The following is a 16,611-nucleotide window of genomic DNA, read 5'->3' on the forward strand; positions in this document are numbered from 1 at the left end:
CAGGCCAAGGTGAGGGGGGAGTGGGCTGCGGATGCGTCTGTCTTCGTAGCTGACAGCCACGCCGGTGCTACGTAGGTGTCACGTAGGTGACAGCCTCTGATCTCGGTGGGTTCTGTGCAGATGACAGGCACGGGGATCCCACCCCTTCACTCTGACTTAGTATGTACCAGTAAGGAAAGCACGAAGCATCTTCTTGGTACGGCTGCGTGTCGATTAAGGTCGGTCGGTCGGTCACACCCACTTGCACCGCATGCATCACCGTCGTGATGACACTACTGGTTTCTCATTGGGACTCTCTCTCTCCCTGAAGCTATTCTGTAATAAAACTCATAACTATGCACTTACAGCTGTTGAGATTAATGAATGGGACAATGTCCTGTCCTGTTGTTGGAAGGACTCACTTTTGTATGTTATAAATTTTTACTTATTTATTTTGAGAGAGAGAGAGAGCAGGAGAGGAGCAGAGACAGAGGGACAGAGGATTTGAAGAGGGGTCTGCGAGGACAGCACAGAGCCCCATGTGCGGCTCGAACCCGTATGCTGCGAGATCATGACCTGAGCTGAAGGCAGCCACTTAACCGAATGAGCCACCCAGGCGCCCTGGAAGGGCTCAGTTTTGTTTTTAAGCTGCAGCTCCTCACCTCTCTGAGTTTCAGGCCTTTGGGGTAGAAGATGCAAATTGTGCTGATTCTCAGTTATTAGAACAATTATTTCATAGGCATGACATGAAGCTTACGGCTGAAGACTCATAACAAGATTCACAAGGCAGCGCTTAGGAGGCTAAGAATGAGACGAGAAAGAGCCCTGGACTTGAACTTATGGGAAAACATCTGGATTTTGCCATAGATAGGCTTGAGCAAGTCTTTTACTCTCTTCTGGGGTGAATGTCTCATCTGTAAAATGGGGCTAAGGATAGTTCCCCAGCTGGATCACAGGGTTGTTGAGGAGCAAATGGCATGATGCTGTTACAGTGCCTCTCGCATGGAGTGTTGTCAGATGGGCTGGGATTTCACTGTGTGCTCACCTCAACCCACCACATTAATTTTCTCCTGTCGTTTTCATGCCCTTCTCTTCTCTGTAATTTACATCTGAATTCCAAAAGGGGGATAAAAGTAGACAGGTTGCCGTAGACTGAATATTTGTATCCCCCACAAAATGTGTGTGTTGAACCCAACGTCCAAGGCGATGGCGTTAGGAGGAGGGGTCTTTGGGAGGGGATTAGATCATGAAGGTGGGGCCCTCATGAGTGGGATTAATGCCCTTATATAAGAGGCCCCACGGGGTTCCCTTGTCCCTTCTGCCGTGTGAGAACACATAATGAGACAGCCGTCTGTGAGCTAGGAAGCAGGCTTGCACCAGACATTGAATCTGCTGTTGCCTTGACCTTGGACTTCCCAGCCTCCAGAACCGTGAGATATAAATGTCTGGTGTTTATAAGCCACCAAATCATCTAGTCTATGGTGTTTTGCTATAGACTGTTCAGGAGTAAGACAGAAGTCAACTATCATTTCTATGTTTTAAGACTTAAAATGTTAATGATGGTTTATAGTTAAAAATCTGAATTCTCTCCTACTCCACATATACTGCTCCCCTACCTCCCCTTAAGCAAGAAGCCTGACTTCATTTTCATTTAAAATTGTCCTTGGGTTGGGGCGGCACCTGGGTGGCTCAGTCGGTTAAGCGTCCGACTTCGGCTCAGGTCATGATCTCGCGGTTCCTGAGTTCGAGCCCCGCGTGAGGCTCTGTGCTGACAGCTCAGAGCCTGGAGCCTGTTTCAGATTCTGTGTCTCCCTCTCTGATCCTCCCCCATTCATGCTCTGTCTCTCTCTTTCTCAAAAACAAACATTAAAAAAATTTAAAAAAAAAATTGTCCGTGGGGGAGCCTGGGTGGCTCGATCAGTTAAACCTCTTAAAATCGACTCTTGATTGTGGCTCAGGTCATGATCTCGCAGCTCGTGGGATCGAGCCCTGAGTTGGGCTCTGCACTGACAGCATGGAGCCTGGTTGGGATTCTCTCTCTCCTTCTCTCTGCCCCTCCCCCATGTGCTCTCTTTCTCTCTCAAAAATAACAAATAAAATAAACATTAAAAAATAAAAATAGGGGCACCTGGGTGGCTCAGTCGGTTAAGTGGCTGACTTCGGCTCAGGTCATGATCTCGCGGTCCGTGAGTTCGAGCCCCACTTCGGGCTCTGTGCTGACAGCTCAGAGCCTGGAGCCTGTTTTGGATTCTGTGTCTCCCTCTCTCTGACCCTCCCCCGTTCATGCTCTGTAGAGACAGAGCATGTCTCTGTCTCAAAAATAAATAAACGTTAAAAAAAAAATTAAAAAAAATAAATAAAATTGTCCTTGGAGGTGGAAGCCTGACAAGGATGCTACAAAGTGACTGTAATCAGATCCAGTAGCCTAAAATGTTGCCTTAATTTTAAAAAAGTACACTAGTCAGGCAAAACACATCTGTGGGCTAGCTCTGGACTATAGATCCCATTTGTGACCTCTGATTTAAAGAAATGAAATATCGGGCGCCTGGATGCCTCAGTCTGTTAAGCGTCCGGCTTTGGCTCAGGTCATGATCTTGTGGTTCGTGAGTTCAAGCCCCACATTGGGCTCTGCACTGGTAGTGTGGAGCCTGCTTGGGATTCTCTCTCTCTCTCTCTGTCTCTCTCTCTCTCTCTCCCTCTCTCTTTCTGACCCTTTCCCATTTGCATGTGCACAGGCATTCTTTCCCTCTCTCTCTCAAAATAAAGAAATAAACTTAAAAAAGAAAAAAGAAACAGTATTTCCATGTATTATGGTTTCCTAATTCCACGCATGATGGAAAAGAAGCACTGGGTCAGCGTTACCGAGATGTTAGCCTCTGCCCAATTTCCTAAGAATTTAACAAATGCCACATCGAGTCAGATCAGCTCAACATTTTATTCCTCAGAGAGGCACCCAGGGACCCTTTTGGAAAGATGTAGAGCTTAATTTCTTTGACTCCAGTCTCAGAAATTTAGGGGAGTTCCACAAGCATTTTTGATTTTGTTCTTTTTGATTTATATAATATCTTAACTGCAGGAAAATACTGGAACTTTTAGCTTTAGTATTTTTAGATGTTAAGCTTTTGAATTTAAGCTTTTAAAAAAGTTTAATATTTGACGATAGCTGCTTCAGATGTATTTTTCAAATTTTAAAAGAAAATGTGGATACAATTGGTATTATTGATATTACTACTCCTTTTCCCTCAAACTTCATGTTGATCGTGTCCATGTGTGTTTTTCTCGCTTAAAAAAAGGCCTAAATCTTCCACCCGTTAACATAGTCCAAAAATCTGAACTGTTTATAGGTACAGTTACAACCTAAGCTACTTCTTAAGTTGGGCAAAAAGTAAAACCAGAAGCAAGCGGACCATTGGTTAAGTCATTTCATCTTTCCACAGATTAATTTTCTCCTGGGATAATGATCTTTGTTCTACCCACCCAATTTGGGTGGGATGAACACAAACACAATAATGAGACTGAGTGTTCTTTGGAAAAAGATACCATGCAAGGTTCTAGCACTTTTATTAATAAATTCCTTATGTGTCTTCCTCCCTTCACAGAGTACTAGTTTATTTTATTTGTCCTTAGACAAAGTTGAGGGAGTGGCCCCCGTTCCCACCGAATAAAAGCTTTCCTTCTGAGCTTGATTTCATAAACTCTGATTACAACCCTTCCCAGACTTTGTCTTTCCAAACAAAGAGGTAGAATAGCTTTATTCTCTCCCCTAAAGAAAAGCATTCTATTATAATTTTTGTAACTGTTTTTCTAATAAGTCTGTTGTATCTTTCTGGAGGTACAGTAGCCAAAAGTGCCTGCAGTATTACAGGTGCAAATAATTTTGCTATTCTATTTAAGCATTTGGCAAGCATAGTTACATGTAAGTGAAAAAACAAAATCAAACCCAACTGTATCAAAACCACAATGAGATACCACCTCATACCCATTAGGATGAGTATTACTAAAAAACAAAAATCAGAAAACAAAAACCAAAAAACCAAGACCACAAATGTTGTCAAGAACGTGGAGAAATTGGAGCCCTTGCACGCTGTTGGTAGGAATGTAAAATGGTGACATTGTTATGGAAAACACTATGGAAGGTTTTTTTAAAAATTCAAAATAGAATTATCAAAAGATCCAGCAACTCCATTTCAGGGTATTTATCCCAAAGAATTGAAAGCAGGGTCTTAAAGAGGTATGTATACACCTATGTTCATAGAAGCATTATTTGCAATAGTCAAAAAGTGGAAGCAACCCAAATTTCTATCAACAGATGAATAGGTACACAAATGTGGCATATACATACAATGGAATATTATTTGACCTTCAAAGGGAAGGAAATTCTGATTCATGGATGTGCCTCGAGGAAGAATATTAGACTAGGTGAAACAAATCGGTCCCAAAAAGACAAATATTTTTCCTTTATCATAAGTGGTATAATTCCACTTATATAAAGTATCTAGAATAGCCCAGTTTGTAGAGACAGTAGAATGGCGGTTGCCAGGGGCTGGGGGTAGGGAGAGTTATTGTTTAATGGGTACAACGTTTTAATTTTGTAAGATGAAGACTTCTGGAGAATGGTTGCATAACCATGTGAATGTACTTCACACGACTGACCTGCACACTTAAAAATGGTTAAGATAGTAAAAATTAACAAATAAAAACAACAACTAAAGTCTAGAGCAGTTAGGCTCCAGAAGGATTATGAGAACATTACAAAAGCCTGGGCAAAAGTCTCCATTAGGTAGTGTCCACCACCAAGGGCACAACTGTTTGGCAGAGAAAGGAGGTCTTTTCTTCCTTCCTTCCTTCCTTCCTTCCTTCCTTCCTTCCTTCTTCTCTCTCTCTCTCTTTCTTTCAATGTTTTATTTATTTTTGAAAGAGAGAGAGCATGAGCAGGGGACTGGCAAAGAGAGATGGAAACAGAGGAACTGAAGAAGGCCCTGAGCTGACAGCAGAGAGCCCAACGTGGATCTGGAACTCACGGCCCGCGAGTTCATGACCCAAGCAGAAGTCAGACATTCAACTGTCACCCAGGTACCCCTCTTTTTTTTTTAAGTGTTTATTTTATTTATTTAAAAAAAAATTTTTTTTTTCAACGTTTATTTATTTTTGGGACAGAGAGAGACAGAGCATGAACGGGGGAGGGGCAGAGAGAGAGGGAGACACAGAATCGGAAACAGGCTCCAGGCTCTGAGCCATCAGCCCAGAGCCTGACGCGGGGCTCGAACTCACGGACCGCGAGATCGTGACCTGGCTGAAGTCGGACGCTTAACCGACTGCGCCACCCAGGCGCCCCAAGTGTTTATTCATTTTTGAGAGAGAGAGAGAGAGAGAGAGCGAGAGAGCAGGGGAGGGGAAAGAGAGAGGGAGACACAGAATCTGAAGCAGGCTGTAGGAATTGAGCTGTCAGCACAGAGCCCAATGCGGGGCTCAGACTCACAAACCACGAGATCGTGACCTGACCCGAAGTCAGATGCTCAGCCAACTGAGCCACCCAAAAGGAGGTCTTTTTTAGTCTTTACCCCACGGGTCACTGTGGTTCATTATCATGTTCTGCCAGTGACGTAATAAGACCCATCTTATGCTTCTGTTATGTCTCTTTCAGAACCTAGAACAGTACTATGCATTTATAGGTGGCTTTTAGAAAGGGCTTGAAACATTTGTTGAAGGACTGATGGGAGGCATCACGGTTAGATGCGTAGCTGTGGAGACCTGGACCTAACACAGGTCCCAGTTTCACCATTTACCAGTTCGTCACAGCCCACATGACTACTGTCAGCCTCATTTTACTTATGCATTAATTGAAGAGAGTAACTACTTCATAGAGTTACTGTGAAAATTGATGAATGAATGCTTGGCATCACACCTGGCTAGAAAATCAAGGAAGGAGGTAGAGAAAAATATACAGGAAACAACTGGGTTGATTAAGCCTGGTCTATGAGTTGTATCCATTATACCCACATGCTTCCAATAGAAGCCAGTACTTGGTAATTTCTCAATAAATATTTGCTCAATGAATTAAGAAACTATAGGGTGAAACTAAAGGGTGAAATTTTGAACTCTGTTAAAAATAAATGTGTCAAATAATTCCTTAATTTATTTTATTTCATGTTTTCAATCTTTATTTGTTTTTGAGAGAGAGAGACAGAGTGTGAGCAGGGGAGGAGCAGAGAGAGAGGGGGAGACACAGAATCCGAAGCAGGCTTCAGGATCTGAGCTGTCAGCACAGAGTCTGATGTGGGACTCAAACTCATGAACCGTGAGATCATGACCTGAGCTGAAGTAGCATGAGCTTAGAAGCTCAACCTACTAAGCCACCCAGGCGCCCCTTCCTGAATTTATTTTCAAGACAGGGAAGGGCACCTGGGTGGCTCAGTCAGTTAAGCGTCGAACTCTTGATTTCAGCTCAGGTCTTGATTTCAGGGTTGTGAGTTCAAGTTCTGCACTGAGCTCTGTGCCCAGCATGCAGCCTATTTAAAAGTATATATATAAAGACGAGGACTATATGCTGAAGAGGTAGATTATGACAGATACCCATATTAGCTTTTTCAGGCCCTTGTAGGTTAATTTTGAATTTATTTAGCACCCACTGTGTTCCCAGCATGGTCTCAGTATCTGAAATACAACATAAACAAAGCACTACCTTCCTTTGTTGTTGCTCTCAGGCCAGTGGAAGAAACAGGTATGGAAGCACATGATGGATTAGGGGCCATGCTGGAGGCATGTCCAAGGCTGTACAAAGGAAAGTTCCATCTACCCTGATGGAAGGGAGAATGGTTTTGGTGAAGAAAGATCCCCGAGGGCAAGGCATCTGAAACTGGGTCATGAAGAGTAAGTAGGGCTTCCTCGGGGGGAGAGAGGGGGAAAGGCAGAGGAGACAAGATGTGCAAAGGCATGAAATATAAGTGAGGGAGATGAAACCACCAGATGCCTTAGGGGGAAGTGCGAGTTATTTCCATGAAGCACAGAGCAAAAGGGAATAGCCCGACAGAAACAGAAGATGGCTAGACGGCCCAGAGCTCATTGGCCTTCAGAGGAGAATTGCTTAATGCTCATGCCAAAGGGACACGATGGAGAATTTGAAGCAGAAAAGACTTGATTGGATACTTGTATGATAACTCGAGCCATGGAGAAAAGGATAGACAAGAGGCATCAAGACTCTGGGGGATAAGTGGGTCAGGTGACCAGTTAGGGAAGAACTAGGAGACAAGAGAACGGTCTGGAGATCGTGGCTGTAGTGAAAGGGAGAGATACAAGAGATGATAAGGAAGGTGAATTCAAATGTGTTCACCTCAATTTACTTGCTCTATAGATTGGCGAAAACTTAAACCACCAGCCACAAACATGCTAAAGTCATACTTCCAAGACTTCATTTGGGCGTGTTGCCTGAAAACCGATACTCTTGTTTAAAAAGTGAAGGGAGAGACAGCAGACGCTGCAAATCAAAAATCATGACCCGCTGCTGGTTTTTAGCATATGTGCTTCTAGCTAAAGCCAAGGGATTAACTCTGTTGGGATTCCACGATTCGGTTCAAACTGGAAATAAAAGTCCCATTCCATGGAGACCAAGTTCCAGCATGGAGGGTTTTGTCCTCAGGAACCCTAGCCAGAGGAGCCCTGTAAGGAAGCCCCGCGTGCTCTGCAAGCCCGAAGCCTAAAAGATACCAGCGACAGTCAGGTTGGGTGTGATGGGTAAGCCCAGCTGAGCGATTCCTGAGAGCGAGGAATTTGGTTCCAGGAATGAAAATGAGTGCCGGTGACAACTTCTGAGGACAAGCTTTTGATCTCTTCTAGGGTACCCTGGAAGGTCAGACCTTGGAGGCCTGACCTTAGCCCTAGACTTACAGACAAGACCATAGGGCTGGGCCATTACAGAAAGTGAGAGGGTAAGACACTGAATCAGATGGTGAAGGTAAGCTGGAACCACCAGAATTTGGCGGGCTTTCCAAGTGCTCTAGAATTAACCCAGGTTAGCTAATTCTTCAGAAAAGCATCATCTCTAAGGTGACAGTAATGAATTATCACCAGAAGATATATACAACACCATTACTTCCAACTATGTAACAATTATCACAGGCTGTGATAAATCATTCCCTTTAATAATAATAACTGTTAAAAGAGAGTAATAGTATCTATGCTCATATACATTGCGTAGAATTACAGTCATAACTGGGGTGGCTGAGTGGCTCAGTCTTTCAAGCACCTGACTTCAGCTCAGGCCACGATCTTGGAGTCCGTGGGTTTGAGCCCCACATCAGGCTCTGTGGTGATAGCTCCGAACCTGGAGCCTGCTTCAGATTCCGTGTCTCCCTCTCTCTCTGCCCCTCCCCAGCTCGTGCTCTGTCTCTCTCTCTCTCTGTCTCTCTCAAAAATCAACAAACATCAAAAAACTTAAAAAAGAAGAAGAATTACAGCCATAAACTCATACTCTTGGAAACAATTCTGCCCAAATACTTAACGAACTTCTTGACCAAGAGCTTCCGAAGGTGCACAATCGAATCCTTGACTTCTAGAGTAGCTGTGCTTGCTCTTTTTCCTCCACCCCATTACTTGAGGACCCTCCCCAGACTGTACCAAAAACTAAGGACCAGAAAAGTGATGCTGAAACAAAACCCAAACTCCTTACAGTCAACACAAGTTCGTTCTATAGACTTAGGTTGCTGGTTCAGACACTCTAGTTAAAGCACCAACCCCCCCAGTGTTCACTCCGTGTTTACTGAGCGTGTGAAAGGTCAGCAAATGAGCTGAGCAAAGGAGACTAACAAGTGAAAAATCCAGCGTCTCACCCAGCTCCACATCTTGGTCATCGGTGAGCACAAGAATAATGTTGGGTCGGATGTTTTTTCGTTCCTGCTGTATCCGTCCTCTGAACCTCTGGGATCTGACAGTCGAACAGAGGGTCCCCAGCAGTTCTGTGCCCAGGACCGCCAAAATCAGGGCACAGCAAGAATACTTCATTGTGTTTGGTCCAACGTCGCAAAACTGACAAAACGTCTCAGCCTCCTGGTTTCTGCAGGTCTGGGCAGTCAGGGAGAAAGGGAGAGGGAGAGATGAAAATGAAATCCAAACCCCAAACACAGTTGCAGAAAAAGGGCTACAACCAAGTGGGAACTGGCACATGAGTCAGAAGCGGCAAACCCTCACAGGCTTTGGATAGTTTTTTAAGCACTCGATTATTTTGCTAATTCACGTTTGTCCTTTATTCTCATTCCAACTTTTTCCTATTTCAAAAGTCACTGCCAAAATATAATTTCCCACACAGAGCTCAAATGTAAAAGCCTTCTGACGAGAGCTAATACCTTGAAGTAGGTATCCTGGTTGAAGAATCAATTCCTATGCTCAGAGGTATATCCAGACCATCTGCAGACGGGGTCCTAGAGGGCGAGAAAAAATACAAAGGAAACGTCAGTCAAGGATTCTGATACAGATTTTGGTCTGAAGCAGTTTCTTAAAGTAGCATATTCTCTATGTTTATAAACATAAATGTCAATAATCTGTACTCCAAAAGGGAGAAACAGAAGAAAACAATATTCAGAACTGCTAACAAATGACTCAAAAAGTATCTTCATTTCATAATCGGCCCCATGAAACAATGACATAGGTATGTCCCTGCTCACACTCTGATAGTACTTTAAACGTCCCCGGGAAACTCACGGTGGACCAGAAAGAGCCACCAGTGCCTGTGAAACCCCAGCGCGTCTGGAGAGCGCTTGCTTCTGGGGAGCGGTTGGCATGAAGGGGTGTGGTGGGGGAGCGTCGACTCACCTGCGTAGATACTGAGTACTTATCAAGCAGAATAAAATGCAAAGCTGTCATTTGTCATCTGCATTATGTCACTCAGTACCCAGGAGAGTTCTTTCTGCTGACAAAGACTTCATAGTAAGTGACTGGGAGGGCAACCTTTCCCAGCCCCCGAGAAGCTCCTAACTGTCCTCCATCAATCACCAGGGGAAGGGGTGATTCTTCCGGGCAAGGCTTGTCCCTCCGTCCAGCCCGTGTCCTTGGCACGCCAGCGCCTAAGGGGACAGAGCCCTCCTTGACTGTCAGCACCAGCCTCACTATTATCAAGACCTGTAACAGTGTCGCGAGCACGGAGGCTTTGCCGCGGCAGACCTAAACCCACAAAGCTAAATGATTGATTGGCCCTGGAGCTGGAGGTTAGAGGCTGCCCTTCCACATTAAAAATAAATAAATACATAAAATCTGGAGGGGGTGCTGCACAAGCTTTGCAAATCTGCCCAAGAGGAGACTTCGGAAAGAGTTGGAAGAAAGCCCCTTTCACTTTAGAGCACCAACCTGCTGAAAGCGTTTCTCTTGGACTTCTGATAGCAAAGGGCTCATTAAAATAATAATAAAAAAACCCCCACAACTCTTTCTTTCGGATGTCACGAGGAAATGTCTGTATGGGAATTGAGGCTGCCCTAAAATTAATTAGATAGCAGCCCGCTTCATCAGCCACTCTGTCCCCACACACCTGAGGGTCTGTATTTTGAATCGCAACAATGAACTGGCATCAGATAAATAAGCATAACAAATTAAGTGTGAGAGTTGCATAGCAGAAGGAAAGGGACCCCATCACTCATTTCCATGCCTTAAATTCTGGAGGGTGACATGGGGCAGTGGGAGAAGAAAGAAGAAAGACTGTGGACTGTTTACCCCCCACCACACACATTATTTTGTTTTACAAACACACACACACCCCTATTATTTTAAACTTTATGAGCTGTTTTGTAAACAGTTCTAATGCTTTTCACTCTGCAGCCTGTAATTACTCTGAGAGAGAGAGAGAGAGAGAGAGAGAGAGAGAGAGAGAGGAAGAGAGACACTATAAGAAACAGATTTTATAAGGTTTGGTGGTGTTTCTTTCTCTTTCTTTCTTCTTTCTTTCTTTCTTTCTTTCTTTCTTTAACTCAGGGTTATTTCAGTGATTGCTGAACACTGAGAGCCTGCAATTTTTCTGCACTGACTGTTTGGTTTCTGTGCATTTGTTTCAAATCATGAGAAAAGTGATACAAGCATGAAAGGCAAGCGAAGGAAAGAAAGAAGTCAAACAATGGCTGTCTCCAGCAGAGTAGCAGAGGCTAAACAGTTACATACAGAAATTTCTTCCGGGGTTGGTCTTTTAAGTAGCAAGAGTTTGCTCACCTCTCCAAGCCTGCAAGGGTGTGTGAAGACAGAGTGAGCAAGGGTTTTTTGCATCCGTTCTAGTGTGAACCAGCCTCTGCTGACAGTAGTGACCCGGAAATTACACTCAGACTCACAGTGTCGGGCAAACAGTGGCGCTTGGAGTTTAAAGAATCGGCCACACATGAAACTGAAAATTCTGCACAATTAAGATGCTGATAACATTCCCTGGAACCCAATCAACATTACTGGTTATTCTTTTCTTTATCTTATTTACTTTGCCTCTTCCTTTAGGAAAAAGAAAATTAGCCTTAATGGTCCCTTGAATAAACTGCATTCAACTACACCGAAAAGCATTTCCTAATAAAGGAAAGGGACAGCCAAGTAGATGCATGTTTTTTCGCCTACAAAGTGACCTTCCTTAGAGTGTTAAAGGTGCAGAAGGAGCCTACATTTTTTTTTCTGCTGCCGTTTGTTATTGATTCAGGAGGTGCACATGTAAACGCAGAGAAACTGAGTGGTACAGAACACAGGACTTTCAGGCAGGTCTGACCCGCAGCACATCATCTTTACACCATCTCCCTTCACAAAAACACAAAGCACAGCACTCTGAAAAGCCTGCAAACAGACAATTCCTTATTCAAAAATGACCTTTTAAAACCTGTCATCTTCTCACTGCCTGGTTTCCATCTCCATAAGGAAAAGAAGTGAAGAAGAAGAAGAAGAAGAAGAACGGGGAGGGGGAGGAAGGGGAAGAGGATGAGGGGGGAAGGAGGAGGAGGAGAAGAAGGAGGAGGAGGGGGAGGCGGAGGGGGAAGAGGAGGAAGGAGGAAGGAGGAAGGAGGTAGGAGGAGAAGGAGAAGGAGAAGAAGAAGAAGGAGGAGGAGGAGGAGGGGGATGGGGAGGGGGAGGAAGGGGAGGAGGACGAGGGGGAAGGAGGAGGAGGAGGGAGGAAGGAGGTAGGAGGAGAAGGAGAAGAAGAAGAAGGAGGAGGAAGAGGGGGACAGGGAGGGGGAGGAGGGGGAGGAGGACGAGGGGGGAGGAGGAGGAGAAGAAGAAGAAGGAGGAGGAGGAGGAGAAGAAGGAGGAGGAGGAGGAGGAGGAGAAGAAGGAAAAGAAGAAGAAAACCCTGAGAGACAAATGCAGAGCTTGACAAAAGAGACAAGGATGCAATGTTTGAATTGGATACTTTGTAGCAGATGACAAGTGTCCTTAGAGACTAACAGTTTGTCCTGAGAAATAGCAGAAAGTGGGAGAAATGGAAAGTGAGCTCAAGGAATGGTGTTGTATTCATGAATCAGGACTAGAATACAAGTTGCCTTTTCTTCAAGTCCTAAACTGAAAATACCAACGGTAGCTATGGACAGTGGATGTGGAAAGTTTTTAGGACTTCAAGCCAAACTATAAATGTGACAATAAAAGTTTCAAGTCACAGGGGAGCCTGGGTGGCTCAGTCGGTTAAGTGTCTGACTTCAGCTTAGGTCATGATCTCACGGTCCATGCGTTCAAGCCCCACGTCGGGCTCTGTGCTGACAGCTAGGAGCCTGGAACCTGCTTCAGATTCTGTGTCTCCCTCTCTCTCTGCCCTTCCCCTGTTCACACTCTGTTTCTCAAAAATAAACGTTAAAAATAAAAGTTTCAAGTCACATATAAAGGGGGAAAAGGAAGCTGACCAGGGAGACTTCAAACCAACTGGATAGAAGTCTAGCTCACTTGTTCACTGAGCAACACCCACCCTAAATCAAGACCTTCGTTGCCTCAGCAGGTAGACCTGTCCTCACCAAGCTCCCCTGTCTGGGCGGTTGGTGCTGAGGGATGGCAACACACTGAAAGGCTCTGCTTTGTCTGTTGCAGTGGTTCTCAAGGTGTAACCAGGACTTTTGGGCGTCCCTGAGATCCTTTCTAGGTAGATTCCATGAGGTCAGCACGATATTTTTTTTTAATGAAATTTATTGTCAAACTGGTTTCCATACAACACCCAGTGCTCATCCCAACAGGTACCCTCCTCAATGCCCATCACCCACTTTCCCCTCTCTCCCACGTCCCATCAACCCTCAGTTTATTCTCAGTGTTTAAGAGTCTCCCATGGTTTGCCTCCTTCCCTCTCTGTAACTCTTTTATTTTTTCCCCCTTACCCTCCCCCATGGTCTTCTGTTGAGTTTTTCAGGATCCACACATGAGTGAAAACTATGGTATCTATCTTTCTCTGTATGACTTATTTCACTTAGCATAACACTCTCCAGTTCCACCCACGTTGCTACAAATGGCCAGATTTCATTCTTTCTCATTGCCAAGTAGTATTCCATTGTGTATATAAACCACATCTTCTTTATCCATTCGTCAGTTGATGGACATTTAGGCTCTTTCCATCATTTTGCTAGTGTTGAAAGCGCTGCTATAAACATTGGGGTACAAGTACCCCTATGCATCAGCACTCCTGTATCCCTTGGGTAAATTCCTAGCAGTGCTATTGCTGGGTCATAGGGTAGATCTATTTTAAATTTTTTTGAGGACCTCCACACTGTCTTCCAGAGCAGCTGCACCAGTTTGCATTCCCACCAACAGTGCAAGAGGGTCCCCGTTTCTCCACATCCTGTCCAGCATCTATAGTCTCCTGATTTGTTCATTTTAGCCAATCTGACCGGCATGAGATGGTATGTCAGTGTGGTTTTGATTTGCATTTCCCTGATGAGGAGTGACATTGAACATCTTTTCATGTGTCTGTTGGCCATCCAGATGTCTTCTTTCAAAAAGTGTCTATTCATGTCTTCTGCCAATTTCTTCAGTGGATTATTTGTTTTTTGAGTGTGGAGTTTGGTGAGTTCTTTATAGATTTTGGATACTAGCCCTTTATCTGCTATGTCATTTGCAAACATCTTTTCCTATTCCGTCTATTGCCTTTTAGTTTTGTTGATTGTTTCCTTTGCAGTGCAGAAGCTTTTTATCTTGATGAGATCCTTTTTGGGGAGATTCCATGAGGTCAGCACTATTTTTTTTTTTTTTTTTTTTTTTTTGCCAGAGAGAAAGAGCTTGTGCGCGTGTGTGAGTGGGGTTTTGAAAGAGAGAGAATCCCAAGTAGGCTCTATGCTCAGCGTACAGCCTGACACAGGACTTGAGCCAATGACCCTGGGATCGTGACCTGAGCCAAAAGCAAGAGTTGGACACTCAAGTGTCTGAGCCACCCACGCACCCCAAGGTCAACACTATTTTGATAAGAATACTGACACATTTCCTTTTTTCACATTGTTGACATTTGCACTGATTGGGTGTAAGAGCACCGATGGGTAAGACTGCTTATGTCCGAATAAAGGGAACATCACATGCAGTTAAAACAAAAAAAGCCAGTTTTATTCAAGATGAAACAGTAAAATGATGAACTGTACTCAATCCTGACCCTCAAATGCACACCTTTTTCCCATTAATTTTGTTTTATGAGACAGGAGCTACATGCAAAGCCCTTTGTTGTCTATGGAGGCTGACGGTAGTGGAGGAACAGCACTTGTGTGGCTGAGTTGCAAACTAGACACTGCCTTTTGCTCACAGGACTCTATTTTTACTTGAAAGAATTATTTGGACTTGGATATTTGGCAGGCATTTCTTACAGAATGAATGAAATGAGCCTGTCATTTCAAGGAAAGCAGCTGAGAGTATTTGTCCTACTTGTTGCCAATGATTGAAATGTAGCTTCCAAGCAAAAATCAGAATTTTGGAAAACTTGTATCTGCCACCATGAACTGGGCAGTTTCCCAATGTGTAAGACCTTTTGATGACATTGATGTTGATACTAACAAACATTATTTTTTTTGATACTGAAAAATGAAATGTGCCAACATTTAGCACATTGGCATAATTCAGCGAACCAGTATTTCCCAAATGACCAAATATAATGCTACAGAATCATACATGAGCAAAAAAATTTCAAAGTGGAAGATGACCGTTGGATTTTAATGTAACAGAGTGTGAAAGTGCATTGATAGGGTTTCAGATTACTTACGACAGCTAATCTTTAAGAAATCACCACCTGTCAAGTTTTGGCATAGTATCAAAGGAGATCTACAAGTGTCTGAAAAAGCTATTAAAATACTTCTCCTTTTCCAACTACTTATCCATGTGAAGCTGAATTTTATTACTATATTTGAACCAAAACAATATATTTCAACAGATTAAATGCAGAAGTAGATATAAGAATCCAGCTTTCTGCTATTCAGATAAATGTGTGTAAAAATGTAAAACAGTGTCACTTTAGTCACCAATATGTTTTTGGTTTGGAAAATATAGTTGTTTTTCACAAGATATATCTTTTAACATATAATAGATTTATTACTGTTATTCTCAAAAGAGTTTTAAAATATTTAAAAAATTTCTCAGTTTTAATTTCTAATTATCAATTGGTAATTAAAACATGAACAAAAAAGGGGCACCTGGGTGGCTCAGTACGTTAAGTGTCCAGCTCGGCTCAGGTCATGATTTCGCGGTTTGTGGGTTTGAGCCCCGCATCAGGCTCTGTGCTGACAGCTCAGAGCCTGGAGCCTGCTTCACATTCTGTGTCTCCCTCTCTCTCTGCCCCTCCCCCACTCATATTCTGTCTCCTTCTGCCTAGCAAAAATGAATAAAAATGCAAAAAAAAAAATTAAAACATGCACAAAAGCTCTTGAGGGTCTTCAGTCAATTTTAATAATATAAAGGGATCCTGAGCCCAAAAGGTTTGAGAATTGCTGGCCTATCGTATACCTGGCTCCACCGTGAAGCCCAGACTTTCACCTCTAACCCTGTAGATCTGGCCCTATTCACAGACTTATTCACTTTTTTGTCCCTTAAAGCCCTGAAACTATCCTAAGTTCCAAATGCCTAGTATACATACAGGTTGTTGCTGAGTGATGACACCCTGTGTTTTGTTTGTTTTTTAATCTCAGGTAACACAGAGTCTTACAAATGAATGCCCACACATCTAAAGTATGTGAAAGACCAGATCGGAACAACCCACTCAGCACAGAGATAAACCTCTCAAGGATGGGGTAAAGGAATTATTTCTAGTACAAAGCAATGCCACCCCAGTTAGGAAAGAGGAAAAAAAGGGATACCATAACCAATCAAAACAGCAGGAGAGACTAAACCAGCATTATGCAATTATTCAAAGCTGAATTTAGCCAGAACATACTTAGTTTAATCCTAAGAGTGAAGCAAAATAAGGTTATACCAGCAAGAAGCTGGTATCCGCATCCCACCCCCTCCGCCCACAACCACTCTACATACATTTCTAAGGATGGGCTTAAATGGCCTTTTCCCTTAATTTTGGCTCTCAAGTTTCCCCTACATTACTTCTTTTCTTTAGGAGAAGCCTTCAGGACGTGTTATCTTCTTTATAATCTACGTGAAACCATGAAGGAGCTAATTTTTTCTTTTAAAAACCCCATAGATGGCAAACTTCATCTACTGTTAATTCCCAGGAAGCATATTTCCCGAACTAAT

The 16,611-nt window shown here is 43.5% G+C and overlaps 1 protein-coding gene across 1 annotated transcript in view; it reads right to left on the reverse strand.

Annotated features, from left to right (window-relative positions):
* The window catches only part of SULF1 (sulfatase 1), a 175,942-nt gene that overhangs the window by 73,283 nt on the left and 86,048 nt on the right, over positions 1 to 16,611 (reverse strand). Inside the window, 2 exon segments of the mRNA XM_030304225.1 lie at positions 8,805 to 9,036; positions 9,318 to 9,392. Of these exon segments, the coding sequence (XP_030160085.1) occupies positions 8,805 to 8,976 (172 nt within the window). The 5' untranslated portion in view covers positions 8,977 to 9,036; positions 9,318 to 9,392.

The sequence above is a fragment of the Lynx canadensis genome, chromosome F2, assembly GCF_007474595.2.
Source record: "Lynx canadensis isolate LIC74 chromosome F2, mLynCan4.pri.v2, whole genome shotgun sequence".
NCBI classification, from domain to species: Eukaryota; Metazoa; Chordata; class Mammalia; order Carnivora; family Felidae; genus Lynx; species Lynx canadensis.